The 25,204-nt window shown below is 35.3% G+C and overlaps 1 protein-coding gene across 5 annotated transcripts in view; it reads left to right on the top strand.

Moving 5' to 3' along the window:
• The window catches only part of LOC139783698 (uncharacterized), a 45,230-nt gene that overhangs the window by 7,771 nt on the left and 12,255 nt on the right, over positions 1 to 25,204 (top strand). For 2 of the 5 annotated variants that reach the window (XR_011721347.1, XM_071722843.1), the window contains one exon: positions 19,782 to 24,502. The exons of 1 other annotated variant lie outside the window; for it this stretch is intronic. Coding sequence is in view for 2 of the 4 variants with exons in the window: in XM_071722843.1 (XP_071578944.1) it covers positions 22,583 to 23,323 (741 nt within the window). In the remaining 2 variants the exon portion in view is untranslated. Of the gene's footprint in view, positions 1 to 19,781; positions 24,503 to 25,204 lie in introns of those variants that run through there. 2 more of the 5 variants (XM_071722842.1, XR_011721346.1) reach the window with 2 other exon arrangements.

The raw sequence follows: 25,204 nt of genomic DNA, 5'->3' as shown, positions 1-25,204 counted from the left end.
AACCTTGCAGAGCCCCTTGTACTACTACGATCAATGTCGATCTTCCAATATGGCGTCCCAAATGAAAATATCGGAAGGGCCCTGCTCGCTGGACCGGACTCCTCGCCTCAATCCTCCCTCTCGGACGCGAGCTGCCGCAGCTCTCCTTTTCCTGGCGGTGAGTTCTCCTTGGGAAGTCGAATCTCGCTTGGTTGGTCTCCAGAATACGTGCCGCTTAGCTCAATTAGTTACGAAAGAAGGAAAACGTACTCGTCTCGTCCGAAGAAACGCAGCAAGAGCGGCCATGACACTGAACGAGAGCGAGGAAAGAGGTGGGGACGCTTTGAAAGTGGCGACTCACGCGTCGCGCCATCTGAATGAAACGATCGGGTGTTTGCAAAACGCGAAGGAATTCGAGCGCAATATCTGAACACACACATACATATATACCCACTCGGCATGTAATATTTCAGAGGCATTTCTGCAAAATTTCATTTGAAATATTACATCTTTCATTAATATTTCAGAAATTTTTCATGACCGTTTCTACATCATTTCGACAATGTTTCAATGTCCGCAATTATTTCAAATGCGACCATGCTGAAAGATTTCGGCAATGTTATGAAGTATTTCTCAAATATATCTACGAAATATTGCGGAAACACTTCAGAGATGTTTCAAATACATTTTACACTAAAAAAATGTTTCGTATTAGCAAACAAAATTTTCTTACTGACGCAAAAACTATTTGTTGATATGTGAAAAATAAAATATTTTATTACAGGAACAAAAAAAATATATTAAGCCGTATATGTGCATATAGCCGTCGCGCGTTTGTCCGAAGAAATCCGCTCTCTCAACCGGTCACCCATCCAAGTAGTATACCGGCGCCTTGTCGCTTGACATCGATGATCAAACAGGGTAGTGGTGATTCTCTGACTCTGACGCTTCTTTCTTTCTTATACTTGCTTATTTTGGTGAGCATAAAGCTATCGCATAACAATATTAACAATACAGATATACGAATAAATCTTTTTTGCCAGTCAGCGTCGAATATTATTTTATATTAAATATTATTAAATATTTTATATTTTATATTAAAAATGCCATATGACAAAATTTGGAATATCAGAAAATTCTTAATAAAAGAGAAAAAATGCAATAATTATATAATAATAAATTTAATTTTTTATAAGTTCTAAAGTCTGTCAGCAACTTTTCGGAAATATTACAAATGCAATGTTGTATGTGAAATATTCAAAAATATAACGCGTGCAATGCAAACGTAATAATAGTTTTATCACGTATCAGAAATGTTTCTAAACCATTGCATCTGCAATATTTCTCCCGAAATATTGTAGAAAATTCACTGCCTGCAATTCAATTTTTCATTACCGACGCAATCTTTCGGAGATTTTTCACAGGTATTTTAGATGCGGTGTTGCGTTTGATATGTTACAGAAATATTATTCGTGCAAAGTAAACGTAATAGTGCTTTTGTAGTGCTTTGGAAATGTTTCTGAAATATTGCATCTGCTACATTTTTTTTGCAATATTACAGAAACTTATAAATATTGTAAACAACTTTCTGAAAGATTTCAGACATATTGTTAATGCAATATTGCAAAAAACATGGTGCAGGTACATTTTTGAAATATTTTAGATGCATAGTTGCAAGTGAGATGTTAATGAAGTGTTTCTGCATTGTTTCCGAATATTTCAATATTTCAGCAACATAACATGCCGAGTGGGTAATATATGTATCAGCTTTATATACATAGATACGTGACGCGGAAATTTGCCACGAAACGGCATTTATAGAGCAAAACGACAACAGAAAAATAATAAAACATCTCTTATAATGAAATAATTAATATAAAATAATATTTGAAGTAAATATTAAATTAATATTAAATAAATGTTAAGTAAATGTTTCTTTAAATCATTATTGCAAATAAATAATTAATGTAAAATAAATATTACATTACTGTCGAATAAATGTTAAATAAACGTTGTTTCAAATCATTATTGCAAATGAATAATTAATGTGAAATGAATATTAAATTAATGTCGAATAAATGTTAAATAAATGTTTTTTCAAATCATTATGGCAAATAAATAGTTAATGTAAAATAAATATTAAAATAATGTCGAATAAATGTTAAATAAATGTTTTTTTCAATTCATTATTGCAAATAAATAATTTATGTAAAATAAATATTAACCCTCCCGAGGCCACACCTCTTTTTTTAATACGCCTTGACCACACTGGATGGTCGGCACCCAGATGGATTCAGTCTCATATTTCCAATTTAATTATGTGCACGTAAAAATTCATGAAACATCTTAAAAGGGTGTTTCAAATAAAATATGCAGAACCCGAAATGCTTGATGAACAAAAATGTTGTAATTTTTGGTCGCGATAAGAAATATACACCGATCGAGGTCACATCCCGGGTGGTCACAATCTATAATAACTTTCGAATGTTTATCAAACATAACTGACATGGCTTAAAGCCTTTCTGTACGCATCTTCGAGAGAAGGACTCAAACATAGGGATCTTAGGAGGAGGGACATTGATTATTAAAGCCTATCTTAAAAATATCGGGCCTGAATTTTTGTCTGGGTGGCCGACACCCACTCGAAGAATTAAAATAATGTCGAATAAATATTAAATAAATATTTTTTTGAATCATTATTGCAAATAAATGAGTAATGTAAAATAAATATTAAATTAATGTCGAATAAATATTAAATAAATGTTTTTTCAAATTATTATTGCAAATGAATGAGTAATGTAAAATAATCAAAATTACCTTTTTCAAAAAAGGTAAAAAAAAGTGCCAAGTACACGCAATGTATTTTGTAAATTCAATCGAAAAATTATCTCACAAAATTGTCTCACAAAAATTGTCTCACAAATTTGTCTCACAAAAATTGTCTCACAAAAATTGTCTCACAAAATTATTAAATTACAAAATTGTTATTTTATTCAATCCAAGTGATATCTACCTCGAAAAAACCTAAATAACAAGTGGTATCTATTTAAAAAAAAAATACGTGAAATCTTTTAATACTGCGCCAATTACAAAGAGAGAATATATATATATATATATACCTTAACAAAATTATTATTATATCACGAAATTGCGTTACCAAACTCAATCCAAGTGATATATACCTTAACAAAATTATATCACAAAATTGTTTTACCTAACTCAACCTAAGTGATATGTTATTTCAAAAAAATATATGAAATCTTTAAATTACGCCAACTACAAAGAGAATATATATATTGCTTTGAAAAATAATTGTAGTGCAACTACTCTTAAAAAATAAAACAAAATTGTGTTACCTAACTCAACCCAAGTGGTATGTATCTTTGTATTCCTGAGGATCTTTCTATCAACCCAAGTGGTAGTAGTTTTAATTCTCCTTGATAAAATTATAATATTACAAAGAATCATTTAATCATTTTAATCACAAACAATTAAAGAGGTAACATTATAAAATAAAAATATTTAATTAAAATAAAATAAATAAATTTTTCTTGTAAAAAACTTGGCGCTGCTTTTTTAAGATTAATCTAGACAAACTTGCATAGGTGCATAAGCATATGCATAAAGAGATGGATTGGTCTATTTCCTTTTGCACATATATATGAACCAATCAATTTCTTACGCTTATGTTTATGCGCGATGCAAATTTGTCTGGATAAACTTTAAAAAAGCAGCGCCAAGTTTTTTACAAGAAAAATTTATTTATTTTATTTTAATTAAATATTTTTATTTTATAATGTTACCTCTTTAATTCTTTGTGATTAAAATGATTAAATGATTCTTTGTAATATTATAATTTTATCAAGGAGAATTAAAACTACTACCACTTGGGTTGATAGAAAGATCCTCAGGAATACAAAGATACATACCACTTGGGTTGAGTTAGGTAACACAATTTTGTTTTATTTTTTAAGAGTAGTTGCACTACAATTATTTTTCAAAGCGATATATATATTCTCTTTGTAGTTGGCGTAATTTAAAGATTTCATATATTTTTTTGAAATAACATATCACTTAGGTTGAGTTAGGTAAAACAATTTTGTGATATAATTTTGTTAAGGTATATATCACTTGGATTGAGTTTGGTAACGCAATTTCGTGATATAATAATAATTTTGTTAAGGTATATATATATATATGGGACAATCCACGTCACTTTTACCCCCCATCTGTCCAAAATTGGTATGGACGGATTTTAATGACTAAGGGCGGAAAATGTTCGTCTTGAAAAGAGCTTTCGAAAGGCGTGTGGCATATATGCGCAATTCAATATGGCGTCATAGTTATGGCTGCTTAAAGGGATAAATTCAAAATTTCAGATCCAACATGGGCAGATAAAACGGTGAAAAGTAACTAAATTCATGTGAAACTCAGTATTTGGGGGATTTTGGGGTCGCTGATTACGAATCTGAACGTAAAATTGTGAAATTCAAAATGGCGGATGCAAATATGAGAAACGGACGAAAATTCCAGTAAATGATCTGAAAACTCTTACTGGAGGGTTTTTTGGGTCGCTGATCACGAATTTGTAGCTAATTTGTTAAAAAACAACAGAAAAACCGTGTTAATTAAAATTCTACTCTAGGAGATGAATTTCTACCACGTCCACGCCGTCATCTCTGGGTAACGCTAAGAGTAGAATTTCAATTAACACGGTTTTTCTGTTGTTTTTTAACAAATTAGCTACAAATTCGTGATCAGCGACCCAAAAAACCCTCCAGTAAGAGTTTTCAGATCATTTACTGGAATTTTCGTCCGTTTCTCATATTTGCATCCGCCATTTTGAATTTCACAATTTTACGTTCAGATTCGTAATCAGCGACCCCAAAATCCCCCAAATACTGAGTTTCACGTGAATTTAGTTACTTTTCACCGTTTTATCTGCCCATGTTGGATCTGAAATTTTGAATTTATCCCTTTAAGCAGCCATAACTATGACGCCATGTTGAATTGCGCATATATGCCACACGCCTTTCGAAAGCTCTTTTCAAGACGAACATTTTCCGCCCTTAGTCATTAAAATCCGTCCATACCAATTTTGGACAGATGGGGGGTAAAAGTGACGTGGATTGTCCCATATATATTCTCTCTTTGTAATTGGCGCAGTATTAAAAGATTTCACGTATTTTTTTTTTAAATAGATACCACTTGTTATTTAGGTTTTTTCGAGGTAGATATCACTTGGATTGAATAAAATAACAATTTTGTAATTTAATAATTTTGTGAGACAATTTTTGTGAGACAATTTTTGTGAGACAATTTTGTGAGACAATTTTTGTGAAACAATTTTGTGAGATATTTTTTGATTGAATTTACAAAATACATTGCGTGTACTTGGCACTTTTTTTTACCTTTTTTGAAAAAGGTAATTTTGTACTGATATCACCTATTTTGTAGTGTTAAGCAAGGATCTGCAAAACATTTTTATTTTTTATTTTTTAATTATTCACAAAATTAGCAATAACAACAAATACATAAAAATTAATAATATTTAAGTAAAAGTAAATTATACATTTCTCACAAAAATTGAAGGAACACTAAATTTATCTTTAAAAATAGGCAAAATTCGAGCAGCGGTAACTTTGTTAAAAATGAATAAAATTTAAATTTCAAGCTTAAAACCTCTACTTTCGAAAGGTTACTATTATTCGTCCAATTTTTATTATGTCTAGACATAATTTTAATTCAGCGGATTTTTATTATGTCATGACATAATTTTAATTCTGCCGCTAGGGAATTTTTAAGTCGATTCTTATGAATCAAGCTTGAATTTGATGTCTAGGTGTCCCAGGTTGCCGATAACGAGGTCCACATAGTGCGCTCCATAGTTTTCGGTGTCCAGGTATATTAATACCTTGAATTCGATGTCCACGTGTTCCAGGTTGCCGATGACGGGTTCCAGATAGTGCGCTCCGTAGTTTTCGGTGTCTACGTGTATTAATACCTCGAATTCGATATCTACGTGTCCTACATTCAGATTTAAAGTTATTAATAAACCTAGACACCAAAAACTACAAAGCGCACTATGTGAACCTCGTCATCGGCAACCTGGGACACGTAGACATCAATTTCAAGGTATTAATACACGTAGACACCGAAAACTACGGAGCGCACTATCTGGACCTCGTCATCAGCAACCTGGGACACCTAGACATCGAATTCAACGTACGATTACACCTGGACACCGAAAACTACGGAGCGCACTATGTGGACCTCGTCATCGGCAACCTGGGACACGTGGACATCGAATTCAAGGTATTAATACACGTAGACACCGAAAACTACGGAGCGCACTATCTGGACCTCGTCATCAGCAACCTGGGACACCTAGACATCGAATTCAACGTACGATTACACCTGGACACCGAAAACTACGGAGCGCACTATGTGGACCTCGTCATCGGCAACCTGGGACACGTGGACATCGAATTCAAGGTATTAATACACGTAGACACCGAAAACTACGGAGCGCACTATGTGGACCTCGTCATCGGCAACCTGGAACACCTAGACATCGAATTTAACGTACGATTACACCTGGACACCGAAAACTATGAAACGCACTATCTGGATCCCGCAATCGGCAACCTGGGACACGTGGACATCAAATTCAAAGTATTAATACGCGTAAACACCGAATACTACGGGGCGCACTATGTGGACCTCGTCATCGGCAACCTGGGACACGTAGACATTGAATTCAACGTATTATTACACCTGGACACCGAAAACTATGAAGCACACTATCTGGACCTCGTCATCGGCAACCTAGGATACCTAGACATCGAATTCAAGCTTGATTCATAAGAATCGACTTAAAAATTCCCTAGCGGCACTTTCTGCCAAGCGTAGAGAACCTTCTTTTCCGGCAGCGGTGGTAATACGATGTAAAAATACGAAATCTCTACAGATAAACATGAAGCAATTGACTCAATATGTATTATATATATACCTAATTTACCTAAATAGAAATCTTCCTCCTGACCGATAAGTCTATCGACCTAATTTAATTTACCTACTAGATCGATCGAAATACGCGCGCGATATCGAAACTGGCGATACCTGCGCCGCCAGCGTCGAAAAAGTGAAAGTGACATTTCTGATTATATATATGTCATAAGACGTCGGCGTTAGGAGGAGGAGGAGTATCTTAAATAAAATTTTCACACATTTGGACTTTTCGTCGCAATATCTCCGCTCGTAGGGCTCGTAGCGGAAAATATTATAAGAGATACCCCCCCCCCCTTTTCGACCCCAAACTATCGATCAAGCCTACTTAGAACTTGATCCGTTCACTCGTTATCGAGATCTCAACATCTCGGGTACTCGCAACCCGTCGCGTCGCGTAAAAGAGTCACGGTCGGTCTCGCTCCGCGTGTACTTGGCACGAGACACTACCGTGTCTCTTGATATTAAATTAATGTCGAATAAATATTATACAAATGTTTTTTTAAATTATTATTGCAAATAAATAAGTAATGTAAAATAAATATTAAATTAATATCGAATAAATGTTAAATAAACGTTTTTTAAAATCATTATTGCAAATAAATAATTAATGTAACATAAATATTAAATTAATGTCGAATAAATATTAAATAAATGTTTTTTAAAATCATTATTGCAAATGAATAATTAATATAAAATAAATATTAAATTAATGTCGAATAAATGTTAAATAAATGTTTTTTTAACTTATTATTGCAAATAACTTACTAATGTAAAACAAATATTAAATAAACGTTAAATAAACGTTTAATAAATATTTTTTCTAAATTATTACTTCAAATAAATAACACAGGCACACAAAATAAAAAAAGTGGTCTGTTCTTTTGACCAGACCCACCTATCTTTATGTATTTTGACGCGCTGAATCCGAATCTGAAGTCCGTTTAGCCCAAACACCCTCAAAATTTCGAGTAAATCGCAAAAAATAGCTAAAAATTGCGAAAAATCACGTTAACAAGTGCGAGAAAATTCGGAAAAATTTTTTCTGACCTGGATCAAGTGTGTTTCTTTTGTATTTTGACGCGCTGAATCCGAATCTGAAGTCCGTTTAGCCAAAACACCCTCAAAATTTCGAGTAAATCGCAAAAAATAGCTAAAAATTGCGAAAAATCACGTTAACAAGTGCGAGAAAATTCGGAAAAATTTATTCTGACCTGGATCAAGTGTGTTTCTTTTGTATTTTAATGCGCTGATTCCGAATCTGAAGTTTGTTGAGCTCCATTACTAAAAAAATTTGGCAAAATCACAAATTAAAAAAAAAATGAAAATCGTGAATAGTAAAAAATCCAGAAAAAAATGTCATGGATATGAATTACTTCAAAACAAATTGTACGGAATCAGGTTTACTTTGATGTTCTTCTTATACTGTTTTTCTCCTGTAGCGAACTCTTTTCTCTTCGAATGACCTATGCAGTGGGTTTCTCTTTCTCTTCTTCCCATTCTGATTCGTTTCTCTCTTTAGTGTCCAACAGTAATCTGCCATCATGTTGATATCCCATCTTCCTTGGTATCGAAATTCCATTTCACGTATATCTTGATGGAATCGTTCTCCTTGTTCTTCACTGTAGTCTCCAAGGTTTTCAGGAAAGTAGTTAAGATGAGAATGTAGGAAGTGCAATTTGAGATTCATCAAGCAACCTAACTTTTTAAAATTTTTCAACAACTCTTCAACCAAAATCTGGTAATCCTCACTCCTCTCATTTCCTAAAAAGTTCTGAGATACATTCCTGAAACTTTGCCACGCTGCTTTTTCAGTGTCATTCATCTGTATAATGAAATTTTCGTCTCGAAAAAGAGTTCGAATTTGAGGACCATCAAAGATACCCTTTTTCAATTTCGCATCACTCAAAATACATAAAGATAGGTGGGTCTGGTCAAAAGAACAGACCACTTTTTTTATTTTGTGTGCCTGTGTAATCAATGTGAAATAAATATTTAATAAACATTAAATAAATATTATTTTTACAATGAATTGTACAAGTGTATAATTAATAAAAAATAAATATTAAAAACACATTTAAAAAACATTGTCTGCTGATTGGGTATTAGTATGTTAATACTCAAGAATATTGCAGAATGATCAGTACTGTGCCTATTAGTTCTTACAGTACTGGCAGTACTATCATGATAGTAATCCGAATATTAATCTGATAAAGTACTGACCACTTCAATACTTTGAAGTACTAATGAGTATTATTGCTTGTAGTACTGCCAGTACTGTAAGCACTGACAGACACAGTACTGACCATTCTGCAGTATTCATGAGTATTAACATACTAATACTCTCAATACTACGAGTACTGATCACTCAGTACTGAGTACTAATTGCTAGTACTACTTTTTCGTAAGGGTATTTAAGTGGTCAGTACTTTATTAGATTAATATTTGGAGTACTATCATGTCACCAGTACTGTAAGAAACTAATAGGCACAGTACTGACCATTCTGCAATATTCATGAGTATTAACATACTAATACTGTCAATACTACGAGTACTGATCACTCACTACTGAGTACTGATTGCTAGTACTATTTCTTCGTAACGTATCTTGGAAATACTAAATTAATAAAATACTAAATTAACACACTAAACTATCAATATGACGTTATTTTGATATCATCTTGACTTTTTGTTCTACTTGGATAGTACTGCGTAAGTAGGGGAGAGTGGGCTCCCTTGAGCCACGGGGTCTAATGTGACAGTGCGTGTTTTCTGTATTAACGTTCTGTAAAATAGTGACGGTGGGTATGAAAACTTTCGTTTTCAAAACATATAACTTCCATCAAAAAATTATGCCGAAATAAGCATATATACTTTAGTTAAAGGCAGATATGTAATTGGAGCCTTGCAAAATAAATTTTTACTTGTCATAACTTTTTGATATGTATGGATTTCTAGGGATTCTAGGTTCAATACCAACGTGCGCACAAAAACGTTTAATTGTTCTGTATCTGAAATATTTACGATAAATAATATCGATGTTCAGTGGGGTCCAATGTGACGCAGGTTGATGGGGTCCTCTGTGCCACGCTTACAGAACTATCTAACCTACCTACGTGACAGCGCGAATTTCCGTAGTGTGTTTCGATCGCGGAATAGTAAATGTTAATGCCTAAATTTTCCTATAAAATGAAATAATTTCCATCCATAATCATATCCACACTTTCATTTTCTCTTTTTTTCACCCTTTAGTTACAGATCACATGTAATCGAGTAGCTGTGAGGCAATATTCGTTGATCTCTGCTAGGTTACGACAAAAAGTGAGGTTATAGGACTTTGTTTTCAGTTTTCAATTTCTTAGGTCATCTGATGAAACAAATATGACACGATTGATAAATTGGTTCTCTAGCACAGTCTTGGTTTTTCAATTGACCAAAGATTTGTAATAAACAAGATTTAAACAGATCTCTTCTACGTGTCACAGGGTACCCTACCTTTCACATTACATGTCACAGTGTACCCTACGCTATGGCTCAATCGACCCCACGCGTGGGGTCCACTGTGACTAACGCAGCATTTCGAAAAATCATTATTTTTGCAAAATATTTCTGAAAATTTACTTCTTAAATCATTTACAAACAAAGTTTATTATATTAAACATCGAATAGTGTCATTTATATTATAATGAAGTTATTAAAAATTATTTTTAATGTGATTTGAAAAAACGTGGTTCAAGGGTGCCCACTCTCCCCTGCGCCTGTACCACACGTTAGTATCCCACGATTATTCGATAAGTACTAAAAGAGTACTGGAGGGAGTACTGGTGGAAGTACTGGAGGGAGTACTGGAGGGAGTACTGGGGGGAGTACTGGGGGGAATACTGGAGAAAGTACTGGAGGGAGTACTGGAGGGAGTACACACTGAATGAGTATTGGATGAGTACTAGGAAGGAGTACTGACGAAGTCAGTATGGTCGAATTTAGTAGTACTTTGAGTACTTATGTCTCCAGTACTTTTACCAATACTTTTTCCAGTATTAAAACCAGTACTACTTTTTCATAAGGGTAGTCCTTAAAGACATTGTGTTCCTATCATTTAAAAATATAAGAACAAAAAATGTTTATAATTAAATGAACAAAGTTAATGTTTTCTATAATTGATATAAAGAAGTTATGTTTTAATAGAATAAGATTTTATTTTACTTCTTTTGTTGAGAATATGAATATTCATTTAGTTTGTTTTTGTTAATATAAGAAAAATTATTATTTTTTATTGAATAAACATTTTTTATTTTGATTATTTAAAACTGTTACTATCGATTTCCTATAGTGTTGCAACCGACCCGGAGTCGGGGGCGATTGTAACATTTTCCCTCGTTTATGTTTTTGATTAATAATTCTTATTTGGTTTATCACAAGATTTAAATAGGAGGATTTCCATATAGTGAAATGATCACATTAACTTAGGGTATCAAGAATTTGTCTTTTTCTGTAATAGTTCTTCCACAATCAAGTTCTAAAGTCAAATTGTTACTTTTGACCCCGCTCTACCCTACTACTTTATGAAAATCCAAGGCCGGTTTTGCGTATAAAGAAAAGAAAAGATTTATTGCTATACAGTCGGCGACGGCTCTCTTTACAAAAGACACAGTGAGAATGAAAGTAATACAGGAGTGCTCGCGGCACGTGGCAAAGAGAATATAGAGAGTGCTTGCGCCTCACAAAGGTACAATGGTACAGCGATCAATCGATTGTCTATCGATTGTCTGTCAGTATGAGTCCTAGAGCGATCGATCGATGCGTGCGCCGCCCATGAGTTACCATCTGGGCGAGCAATTATCTATCAATCCCCCACTTTGCGAAGTCCAGACCCATCCTTCTCATGCAGTGATTATGAGCGACCCGTTTTAATCCCTTGGTCATCACATCCGCCGGATTCTCGCTGGATGGCACATATAGTAATTCCAACAGTCCATCCTCGACCTTTTCTCTCACCATGTGGTAGGAGATGTCAATGTGCTTTGTTCGGTTTTTCTCCACCCTGCTTTTGGAGAAATCTATCGCTGCTCTATTGTCACAGAATATTTGGAAACTTGTGAAATAATTACAAAGTTTAAGTTCAGACAAAAACATGTTTAACCATATTATTTCCTTGACCCCACTCGACAGCGCTACGTATTCTGCCTCCATTGTGGAGGATGACAGGCAATTTTGTTTCGTCGACCGCCAATGAATGAGGCTTCCTCCTATCATCACCACGACTCCAGAATAGGAATGTCTATCGTCTACGTCTCCAGCCCAGTCCGCGTCGCAATATACTCGGATCTTCCGTTCACCTCCAGCTTCGTATACTATTCCAAGATCCCTGGTTTTGCTCAAATATCGTAAAACGTGCTTTGCTTGATGCCAGTGAACATTTCCAGGATTAGAATTATACTGCGATAGTTTCGAAGTTGCGAAGGCAATATCCGGTCTCGTACACTGCGCCAGATACATCAATGATCCTATTAATTCTCTGTATGGTATATGCGACATTTTCTCCCTTTCTTCATGTGTCTCTGGGCAATCTCTTTTGCTTATCTTCATCCCTGGGTCCAATGGTGTTGATGCTCCTTTGCACTCTTGCATGTTGTACTTTTCTAATATTGATTCGATGTAGGCTCTTTGAGTTAATTTCACGGTATTAGTTTTCTCCCGATCCAGCTTTACTCCTACTGCATAATGTATTTCTCCAAGGTCCTTTATTTCATATCTCTTGGCGATAGTTTCAACCGCTTCTATAATTTTATCGAATTTCTTTGCAAATATGAAGATATCGTCTACGTATACAACGACTATTAGCCATCCCGGTAAATGTCTGGATTAAGGGCGACCTCACCAATTTCAATGACCTTGATATATGTTGTCAAGGTCATGACCCCGAGTGATTTTCAGAAGGTTTTAGCCGTCGCTCGTTATTCTTTAAAAAGTTATTAACAAAAAAGGTTTGGAAAATATAGCAGCTATTTTGAGTATTGGAAGGCATAAATGACTAATATATATGTCGAAATAGTTCACGCATACACTTTCCACGCGAAACGAGGTGCCACATGGGTTCGTGACGCGCTTTACAAGCTCGTTTAAGTAGAGGTGGTATTAAAGAAGTTAAAGTTAGTCGATCATCTGTGTGAATATTTGTGGCGATATACAATAAACGAGCTTATAAAGCGCGCCATGAACCCATGTGACAACTTGTCTCGCGTGGAAAGTATATGCGTGAACTATTTCGACATATATATTAGTCATTTATGCCTTCCAATACTCACATATATTCAATATACAATTTATCAACAATTTACTGCTTTAAATGTTGTGTTTTGGTAAAGCAGCGATTTTCTCGCGAAATAAAGTATTCTCTGCTTTAACAAAAAGACTTCAATTTATCAACAATTTACTGCTTTAAATGTTGTGTTTTGGTAAAGCAGCGACTTTCTCGTGAAATAAAGTATTCTCTGCTTTAACAAAAAGACTTCAATTTATCAACAATTTACTGCTTTAAATGTTGTGTTTTGGTAAAGCAGCGACTTTCTCGCGAAATAAAGTATTATCTGCTTTAAATTTATTAGTCATTTATGCCTTCCAATACTCAAAATAGCTGCTATATTTTCCAAACTTTTTTTTGTTAATAACTTTTTAACGAATAACGAGCGACGGCTAAAACCTTCTGAAGGTCACTCGGGGTCATGACCTTGACAACATATATCAAGGTCATTGAAATCGGTGAGGTCGCCCTTAATCTAGACATTTACTGCCATCCCTTTCGGTAAGTGCAATTTGATGATTTCAGTCTCTCAAATCCCATCTTAGTGAAAAATTCGTCTAGCTCCTCGTTCCAATTCCTTCCCGATTGCTTCAGCCCATAAATCGGACGCAATAGCTTGACTACTTCTCCTTCCTCAACGTTGCAAAGGGACGGCAACCTCATATAAATTTCCTCTCGTAGTTTTCCGTACAAGTATGCGTTCTTGACGTCGTGTGCCACTGATGTTCGACTGATAATGCTAGTAATAGCCTGATTACTGAGATGTTTGCCACGGGTGAATATGTCTCATTGTAATCGATTCCCTTTTCTTGGGCGAAGCCTCGCGCTACTAGTCTAGCTTTATATCTCGTGATTTTTCCGTCAGCGTCTGTCTTCAACTTGAAAACCCACCTGCTGCCGACGCATCTCTTTCCTTCTGGCAATTGAGTAGTCTCCCATGTTCTTCTCTGCATCAAACTGCTCAATTCTTCTTTAATGGCGCGTTTCCAATGTTTGGCTTGTGGAGAGGTTAATGCTTCATTGATATTCTGCGGCTTGTTTATCTCTATTAGGTTTGCTTCTACATCACTCGGATCAGTTGAGTATTCGTCATCAAGTATGCGTTAAATTTCTTTATTCTTAGGCTTCCCTTTTCTCCCATACGGATTGCGAATTTTCTTCTTAGGTCTACCTCTCGGAGTTTTCTCTGAATCTCGCACCCCCACTATCTCTTGTTCCTCGGGGACGCTCCACGTTTCTTCTTCGGATTTTTCGGATAGTTCCGCCGGACTTTTCTTTCGGCCACCTGAGGATTTTAATTCCCGCGCGGGCTCTACCTCTTCCGTAGTCGAATCATGATCATTTTCGGACCAGACTTCGTTGTATTTGAATGCTTGCGATGTCGTTTTGTGAATCCACTCGTATCCCGTTTTGTCTTTAGCGAATTTAACGTGCTTTGTCACAATAACATCCCGTTTCTGCAGGCACCACAATCGGTATCCCCTCGTCTGGGTAGCGTAACCAACGAATATGCATTCGACCGCTCTGTCGTCGAGCTTCTTTCGTCCCTGATCGGGTAGTCGCGCGTAGGCTAGGCAACCGTAAACCTTTAGGTGACGTACGCTCGGTACTCTCTCGGTCCACACTGTGAACGGGATTTGATCATTTATTGTCGAATGGCATACTCTATTCTTGATATAAGCTGCAGTGGTCACCGCTTCAGCCCAGAACCTTTGTGGCAAGCACGCCGATTTAAGCATTGATCTTGTCAAGTCTAACAGGGTCCTGTTGATCCTTTCAGCGACTCCATTCATTTGTGGCGTCTCGACATTTGACCTTTCATGCTTGATGCCTACGGATTTAAAAAATGTCGACAATTCTCTGTTACAATATTCTAGGCCATTATCTGTTTGAAATCTTTTTATCTTTCTATCTCTCTCGCGCTCTACTCTAGCGATGTAGTTTTGTATGCAAGTTTTAACCTCCTCCTTGGATTTTATACACATTACTGTAACATTTCGTGAAAAATCGTCCGTGAAAGTTACGAAGTATCTACTTCCACCTATCGATTTTACGGGCATAGGGCCACATAAATCCGAATGGATTAGTTCGCATACGTCTCTTGATTGTCTTGATTTCAATTTCTTGCACGCGACCTTTGTAGCCTTTCCAATACAGCATTCCTCACACGTATATTTATCCATCTTCGCATCATCTAATCCAGCAACGCAATCCGTTAATTTTTTTAATGTATTATTATTAACATGGCAAAATCTTCGGTGCCACAAATTGTTAACGTCAATTTTTACGGCATTAGCTTCCTTTAATATATCTTTCGGCACATTTCGATCTATCTCGACTTTTAGTATATATAAGTCACTCTGCCTATACGCTTCACATACGACTTGCTTAGTATCGATATTTCTAATTTTTACTTTTCCGTCCCTTATTAATAGCTCTTTCCCTTTTCTTTCTATTTGCGATACGGACATCAAATTCTTTCTAACATTTGGAACGTAATAAACGTCTCGTAGAACTATACCTTTCTCTACATTGGCGACGGACGTTTTTAGAAAAATATCACCCATACCTTTGGCTCGTAGTGTTGCTCCGCTTTGTTTGCTCGGGTCTGCTGCCGTATTAATTACCTCGGAATCCATTTCTCGAAAGTTTGTGAACCAATCTCGTCGCTTACACACGTGGTGTGTGCATCCGCTGTCTAAGATCCATACATCTTCGATGTCGACATTTAAGGACATGAGGAACGCATCATAGTCTTTCTTCTGTTTCGTGCCGGGTTTTTTGTAGTTTCCATCCTTCCTCGATCGACAATCTCTTGCAAAGTGACCAACTTTCCTGCAATTGAAACAAGTAAACGATTTGAGTTTCTCGTTACCTGCATTTCTGGCCCTTTTTTCTTCAGCTTTCTTGTTCGTGGCTAACGCTTCCTTTGGCAATTCTGTTTTATCGTCAAGTCTGGATTGTCGTCTATCGTATTCCGCTAACAGAACTCTTTTAACTTTCACCGACGTAAATTTGTCATCTGGTAAGCTTGCTAGCGCCATGTTCAGATTTTCATAGCTGTCTGGGAGTCCAGCTAATAATGCGTATGCTAGATCTTCGTCTTTTACCTCAGCTCCCGCATCTCTGAGATTAGTGGCTGCGATTTTCGCTCTCGCGACATATGAAGACATGTGCTCCTCACTTTTCATTTGTAAGTGATAGAACGCCTTTTTCAGCTGCATGATTCTCACTCTTGATTTAGGTTCATGGATCTGTTCGAGCGTTTGCCATGCCCCTCGAATGCGCTCCGGCAATCTTCTATGTGTATCTGCTGGTCTATTTCGAGGTTCAAACCTATGGCCGCCATCGCCTTATCCTCGTTGGCTCAATGTGCCTTTCTATCTGCTGGAGTAGCCTGATCGTCTAGCTCTACCTTTCCGAGTGCATAATCTAGTAGTCCTTTACCTCTTAAGAACCATTTCATCTCGATTTTCCATGTCCGATAATTTCTGTCGGACAGCTTCTCAATCAAGGCTTCGCGCTTACTCTCTGTGATACTCGCCATTCTAGATCCTTCTTCCAGAATTTTCTTCTCGTCTGCAATAATCTTCTAGCCCCTAGCTTTCCAAGGGTCTCGATCTTTTCCTCTACGCTTCTGAACGCCCTGGGCCCATAACCATTGAAAAAGTAAGGCCGGTTTTGCGTATAAAGAAAAGAAAAGATTTATTGCTATACAGTCGGCGACGGCTCTCTTTACAAAAGACACAGTGAGAATGAAAGTAATACAGGAGTGCTCGCGGCACGTGGCAAAGAGAATATAGAGAGCGCGTGCGCCTCACAAAGATATGTACAATGGTACAGCGATCAATCAATTGTCTATCGATTGTCTGTCAGTATGAGTCCTAGAGCGATCGATCGATGCGTGCGTCGCCCATGAGTTACCATCTGGGCGAGCAATTATCTATCACTTTATAATGTAGCTACATCCTTTAGTATAAGAAAAAAATATTAGACTTACATATATTATATTTATACACAAAAAAGTTATCTAATTCTAAGCAAAATCGTGCAAATGTGACAACTTACCCCATACCCAGGGTTGGTTGTCACATGTTTCTAGATTGGGTGTCACGTATCTTAAATATAGAGAAAACATACGACAAATAGCTTCTGTTTTAATATTTTAATAAAGTTAGTGAGTTTTTTGTATATTTAACTTAATAATATATTGCAGCATGAATTAAACGAAATATTAAAAATTAGGTGTTCGAATTGGTGCCCGCGTTAACATTTTTAATACAATGACTGTTAATCAATGATAATCTGTTAGTCAATGACGAAACAGCACTCTGAATTAATTGTTTTTGAATTAAGTCTATTGCACGTACGTTTTGAGAATTCGATCTTTCATATTCTCTACCGTTGTGGGTGGCTCACGATACACTGTATCTTTCAATGTACCTCACAAAAAATAATCTAATGGCGTTAGATCTGGTGAACGAAGTGGTCATAAAAATTCTCCATCACGACCTATCTATCGATTTGGAAATTGTCTATGCAACGCTTCTCTTGACTCTCGTGCGTAATGTGCAGGGCAACCATCATGCATGTACCACATTTTTAAACAAATATTTAGTGGTACATCCTCCAATAAAATTGGTATAAGATCTCCGTTAAAAAAATTGCGTATTTTTGTCTCGTTAATTGTTCATCAATAAAGTATGGTTAAATTATTTGATTGCCGAGTATGGCCACACCACACGTTAATGCTCCGTCGTCGTTAGTGATCAATTTCTCTCATCCAGTGAGGGTGGTGAGTTCTTTAATACCCAATAGTGCATGTTTCTTAAATTAACTTGTCCGTAATCGGTAAACGTAGCTTCATCCGTAAATAAAACGTTAAAAAACGATCATTATTTTGCATTTGATGCAAAAACCACTAGCAAAATCGAACACGGTTTTCAAAGTCTGTTCCATGTAGCTCTTGGTGAAGTGATAGATGATACGGATAAAATTTGTGAGCGTGAAGAATTCGGAGTATACTTCGTTGACTAATTCCTGACTGCAATCTCTCGTATGCCAACATGCGGAGTGTACATTACGTTTGCTAATTGTAAGACAGCAACAGTATTTTCTTCACTGGTAGCAGCTTTTATACGATTACGCTTGATAACATTACCAGTTTCTTGAAGAGATTGACAAAGTCTGTGAAATATCCATCGAGATGGCTGATTTCGTTTATTTTTCACCTTATGGGATGTCACGAGCCGGGCTCGGCGTCAGATGAGTCAAATTCGCACATTTTCCTTTCGTGTGTGGTAAAAAAAACGTTCGAGTCCGGGTCGCGAATCAAGCTCGCCGAACCGGACTTGCGAGCCAAACTCGTACGTGTATAGACCCCCTAACAGTAGCACAAAAAATATAATATTCCAATTAAAAAAACGAAGTTGACCTTGAAATTTTTTAACCGCCTCCACTTATAAAAATATGTATACATTATATAATAACCCCCCCGAGGTCACGCAACTTTTGTGCATAATAATTTTTCGTACAACTTATAATTTACAAATTTTCGAGATGTGCAAGTGCACCATGTGTCCCACCCTGTATATTGAAAATAAATTGATCCGTGTTCAAGTATTTCATTTAATGTGCCCTATAAATAGTACTTTTTACTGTTTAAAATTTCAAGCGATCGGTTATTATAAATTTTAAAGAAGAAGACGCACACTAGCAAGCAACGCCATATAGTGCACTTGGTCAGTGCCAAATGTTTATTTCTATTAAATAATATATATCTATATATTAAATAGTTAAGAAAGAAATAAAAATAACAAAAAAATTAACAGTGTATTGATCCTGCATTCTCGCTACTCTTACGCTCACCAAGTGCGTTATACAACAGTTTACTAGCATCTTTCTTTAAGACTTATAAACTACACTACCGATCACTTAAAATGTCAAACATTAAAAAGTATTATTTATAAGACATATTGAACGAAACACTCGGACACATATCAACTTATTTTCGATCATTACGTGTAAGCGGATTAAAACTGAGATTAGTCTACCGCGTCCTCCTCTTGTCGATAAAGCAAATTAGTTTTCTTTTTCTGCGCACTGAATATATTGCTCAAGTGAGTTTATTTACTATTATGTAGTCTCCTTATTGTTAGTAATATTCATTATATTAAGTTTTTACATAAATTAAATTCGATTATAATCTCTAATATATTAGATTTATGTTTAAGATTATTTGCGCTCTATTAAATTGCTTAAACTGATTATGAAAATATCATTATTTTAATTTCGAAAATCGGCTTTCGAAAAATTTGTTTTAATAAAATTAGTTTGCAAATAATTAATTTAGACAATTAAAAAAAATCTATTTTCGAAAATTCTTGTCACAACTAAATATTTCTAAATATTCAGATTTTTTTAAAGTCGATTAATCGTTACAGACACTATTTAGAAATTTTCATACATTTACTTCAAAATTTATTTTACATAGGTATTCGGCATAATACTAATGTATGTGGTTCTAGTTTCATCTGTTCTTTGAAAAGAACTTTAAGCAAACAAATATGTTTCGAAAAAGATTTAAAAATTTAAAAAATTTCCGTCTAATTTTAATAAAGTTTTTTAACTTTAAAATTGTAAAGTATTTTAAGATCTCCGTAGAGTTTGCTTATTACGGGTCGCTTGCTATTATTATTCTGCAGAGGAGTCCATAACATAACCCGTTGAACTTGAAGTGCTTGGTCTATATTGAAATGTGGTGTAATTAAAAATAGAAAAAAAATAATTATTTAAAATATTACAATTGTACGCGTTACTTAACACTATTATGTACTTATGGACAATAATCCGTAATGGAGTTGATGAGTGAGGAAAGAAGGAAGAGAGAAAAAAAAGAAAGGAAGAGAATATTTTATAACTTTTGTAAATATTTCAAGCTTCTGTAACATTAATGTCATACAAATAAATATTTAAACTAAATTTATGCTTCTCTTACGTATAGTTTATAAAAGAGACTGCCTTGATATGAGCATATTTAGCGATGGCGTATACCTTGCGTACCAAAAGTTACGGAACGGCCGATTATTTCAGAAAGTATTGGTTATTGGAAGAATATGTTTAAAATAAAAGTTAGAAGGTTCAAAAGGAGCCAATAGACGATCTTATTGGATTTTAGGTCCAAGGGCCGTGCTGGGCCCAGGAGGGCCCAAGTTAAATTTTTTAAATTAAAACTTTCATTTTTTATTGTATTATCTTTTTCTACTTATTAATTTGAACAACTTTTGTCTAAAACATTTTTTTATTTGCCTTATACTTTTTGAGATATTTAAGGAAAACTTGGTAACTTTTTCAATATTTAGCTTACAATAGGTATCTCATTAATTGTTTATCGGAGGGAAAAGTGGTCAGTGTCAGAAAACTATGTTACAGTTTCCAAACTTCTTTTATTAATAACTTTTTAATAAACTTCTTGAAGGTCAAGGTCAACATTAAGGTCAGTCAAAAGTCATTTGGGGCTGGCTGTATAAAGAGAAATATTTACCCTAACGTTTAAATTTATTTAAATTATATAAATTTTTTACAAAAAATAAAGGGAAAATTTTATATAAAAAGTCAATACATATTAAATTCGTAATATATTCTTCCCTTTGTGTTGTGCCACATAAGGTGAATAATTACTCGTTAATAGCGTCCGTTTCGACTTTATTTCGTTTACGTGAGTCGGTATTGCTCGTCTACAAATATGTATCGGAATCCGCAACAATTCTGTCCATTAATCTAAAAATGGTCTTTATTTTGTACTTATATATAGAATAATTAACCCTCCAGTACAGATCCGACTATTAAAAAAAAAATTTAAGTACCTGTTAATATATTGTACTTTAAGATGTGTGCAACAATGAACAATATTAAACAGAAAACAAAAAAAAATATTAATTAGTTTAATATTTATGGCATATATTTATAATGTAGGCCATGTAGGGTGTAATTTATCCCCATGCGCCATTTTACGTGTAAAATTCACACTTAGGGGAGACCGAGGCTCGTTGGCATTGTTTTCACAATTTTGGCATTTAAATTTTTAAACAACTAATTATCATGATTAAACAGTACTGATATGATAGAGAGAACCTTTCTCTACATTTTCATGCTAGGAACGCTTCTGTATACTTGTATAGTTTCTTTGTAATAAGTGAAATACGAACATGCTTGATTGTAGCCAACTTGCCCCGATAGTAGGGTAAGTTGGCTATGCGACAAAAGTCCATGTTAAATTAATAAAAACGTAATAGAAACACAAAACGGGTAACAGATATGTACTTCTTGATAAAAATTATATCTTTTAAAGTTATTTTGTAATGATCGAATAGCAAAATGCTGTTACAGAAAAACAATTGTAAACCATTTTAGATGTAGCTTTTTTCAACATAAAAATATTAATGTAAATATATATCTACCTTCTATCAGCATTGTAAGTAGCAAATCACATGCTCAAACAGGTCTCACGCGCGCGCAACAACAAGTACAAAAGTACCTATGTCATAAAAGAGATATTTTGTGATAACTTTTCAATTGTTTCTTTCGCTATAAATACATAAACGGAACGCATTGTTAACTTGCCTCTTGTGCCAACGAGCCCCGGTCTCTCCTACTGGAGAGTCAAAAAAGACAAAATTAATCGATATTTGAAAAGTTAATTACCCTTATGCATACTATAAAACTATAAAAATAAAAACTATTATTCTTAGATTTATAGTTGTCATCGTTATTATCATCATTGTCATCATTGCATAATCTTATTTTCGTATTATAGTAATTCATTAAAGATTTTTATAATCAAGATAATTTTTCAAATTTATTATTATTGTGAGAAGAAGAAACATAATGCCATGTAAAATAAGCTGCATAATATAATGAGTAAATCAAATAAGTACTCATCAACGCTTCTTTGTCTTGTTGCTTGCTTACAATTAGATAAACCTGCAGTTCTTTTGTTCTTTATATGGAGGTAATGTTCAACTCTATGGTTTCGACATAAGAGCATCTGCAAGAGATATTGTTGACTCCGGGGTACTCGGAACATTTGTGTATGAGGCAAAATTAAAATGCGGCATAATTAAAAACAGAGAATATCAGGCAGGTTCCCGAAACAACAGATCAACAATAGATCAACTTCACACAGTAAGGCAAACCCTGAGGAAGTGCTGGGAATACAACATCGACGTATACCAACTCTTTGTTGACTTCAGACAAGCCTACGATAGCATAGACAGAGAAAAGCTATACACCACGATGCTGGATCTGGGAATTCCACCAAAGCTAGTCAGGCTGACAAAAAAAACCATGAACTCATCACCCTGCGCGGTCAGAATTCAGGGAGACCTTGGGGCGGAATTCGCCTTCGACAGAGGACTGAAACAGGGAGACGGGCTGGCTCCTATGCTTTTTAATTTGGCACTAGAAGGAGTAGTGCGGGAAACGGAAGTGGACGTCAATGGTGAGCTTTGCTACAGATCCAAGCAGCTGACAGCCTACGCGGACGATATAGACTGCCTCGCAAGATCCTTTTTGGAACTCCATAAAACCTTCAGAAGATTGGAGGAGGCAGCGGGGAGAATTGGACTACAGGTGAATGAGGACAAAACCAAGATGATGATTATGTCAAGAAGAGGAGGCGGACCAAGGCATAGAGCTAACTTTGGAAGCTATACATTTGAAAATGTAGAGGAGTTCAAATATCTGAGTTCAATAATCACCTCAGACAATAACGAAGCCAGAGAGGTCCAGGCAAGAATCAAGGTGGCAAACAGGGAGTACTTCTCCTTGTTACCAATAATGAAATCGAGAGACGTACGCAGAGATACAAAAATCTTGCTCTACAAAACGCTAATACGTAGTGGCTACGTATGGATGCGAAGCCTGATGGTCGATCACGCAGAGGAGTGCAAACGCTTTGGATGCATTCGAAAGGAAAGTCCTGAGAAGAATCTACGGCCCGACACAGAAAGATGGCATGTAGAGAATCAGATATAACCACGAACTGTACCAGCTATATGGGGCACCCGAACTATCCACATATATAGGCCTCATGAGGTTCAGATGGGCCGGGCATGTGCAACGACTGGATGAGGGGAGGATGCCAAAGAGGGTGCTGGAGACGAGATTTTTGGAAGGCCGCCCGAGGGGAAGACCGAGGAACAGATGAGAGGACAGTGTGGTGACGCGAAGGCACTGCTGCGAGTGAACAACTGGAACCGGGACGTTTGGAGGTCCAAAATTCGGGAGGCCATGGCCTGCCCTGGGCTGTAGTGCTATCGAATAATAATATAATAATTAAAAACAGAACATGCGATAAACGTTTCAATTATAATAGTATTTAGAATGTTTTAATAATGTATTACTAAACCGTTAAGTAAAAGTATTATTTTCGTGGTGTGTCATTAAGAAGCAGAAAAGAAAGAATATTTATTTAAAATATTTCAGTTGTAAAATATCCTTGTGCGAAAAAAAATCAACATTAACTACTAGGATATCATTATACTGTATGATATAAACAAAACAAATAATTACTCATCAAATGCGCCTCTTTCTTTTCTCATTTGTTCAAATGAATGAACGGGCAAATCCCGTTGAGAGTATGAGGAAAACAAATCTATAGTGCGCCTGTTTCTTCCGTCGTTCGTTCAAATTATTGAAATGGCAAAGCGGGTAGTTCTTGATTTTGATGTTTTGCAGATGATTCTTGACTTCAACTTTCTGAAGAGGGATTTATATCATAACCCGTTGAACTTAAAGTGCTTGGTCTGCATTAAAATCGTGTAATTAAAAATAGAATTATTTGGAATATTACTGTTGTAAATTATTTTTGTGCGGGGAAAGATAATTTAAAATTAAATAGAAATATTTCAATAATAACACATGTCATTATATTTTATGACTAGCTTTTTCGCCCGCGCTTCGCGCGGGCTCAAAAGCTCTTCCTTCTTTTCCCCGAATAGTAATATTTACCCCCCAAAAAAATTTTTTTTTAAGGGACTTTTTTTAGACAATTTTGTATGGGAGCCCTTTGTCTCCGGGCTCAGACTCCTTCCCAAAACCCTCTACGGTCTAAGTTAGAGTATCATGAGATAATATACCAAATTTGGTTGTTCTAATTTAAAAACTGTGAGAGTAGAATAATATCACAAATTAAATTGATCATCAAATTCTAAACGCAACTGATGCTAATAAACATTCTTTCCCAACAGACCTTTTCCCCTCGCTTCGACCCCTTCCCAAAACCCTCTACGGGCTAATTTATTAGACAGTAGACGATGTTTTTTCTCCAAATAGTAACATTTACCCCCAATTTTTTTTTTTTAAGGGACCTTTTTTTAGACAATTTTGTATGAAGGCCCCTTTTTTATTTTTTTTATTTTTATTTTTATTTTCTCATATTAATTTATTCTTTATCGACACCATCCCCGACAAATTAGACAAATTTTGGTACCGGTTTCCAGAAAATCGGTCCATTAATAAATAAGTAGTTCGCGGTCAGACAGACAGACATTAGAAAAATTTTGGAACCGGTTTCCCAAAAAAACATTTTTGTCAAAAATGAAACTTTTTTTTGAAAAAAAGGGACCATAAAAATTATGTATATTTCCCGAAAAATTTCGGAACCGATTTCCAAAAAATCGCTAACAAAAAATAATACACATTATTGCTATCCCCAGAAAATTCTACCCCTGTTTCATATATAATTCTTTAAGATTCGATTGAAAACTGTACATTTGCATATCGGACAAACATATATACATTTTTTCAAAAAAATCGGTCCATTAATGAAAAATTAAACCCATCGATACCATTCTCGAAAAATTAGACAAATTTTGGCATCGGTTTCCAGAAAAACGGTCCATTAATGAATGAGTA

The sequence above is a fragment of the Temnothorax nylanderi genome, unplaced genomic scaffold (assembly GCF_030848795.1).
Source record: "Temnothorax nylanderi isolate EJ_2023f unplaced genomic scaffold, tnyl_v1.0 TNYL_tig0532_pilon, whole genome shotgun sequence".
NCBI lineage: Eukaryota > Metazoa > Arthropoda > Insecta > Hymenoptera > Formicidae > Temnothorax > Temnothorax nylanderi.
Note: the sequence above shows the minus strand (reverse complement) of the source record. Positions and strands in the feature narration are given on the sequence as shown.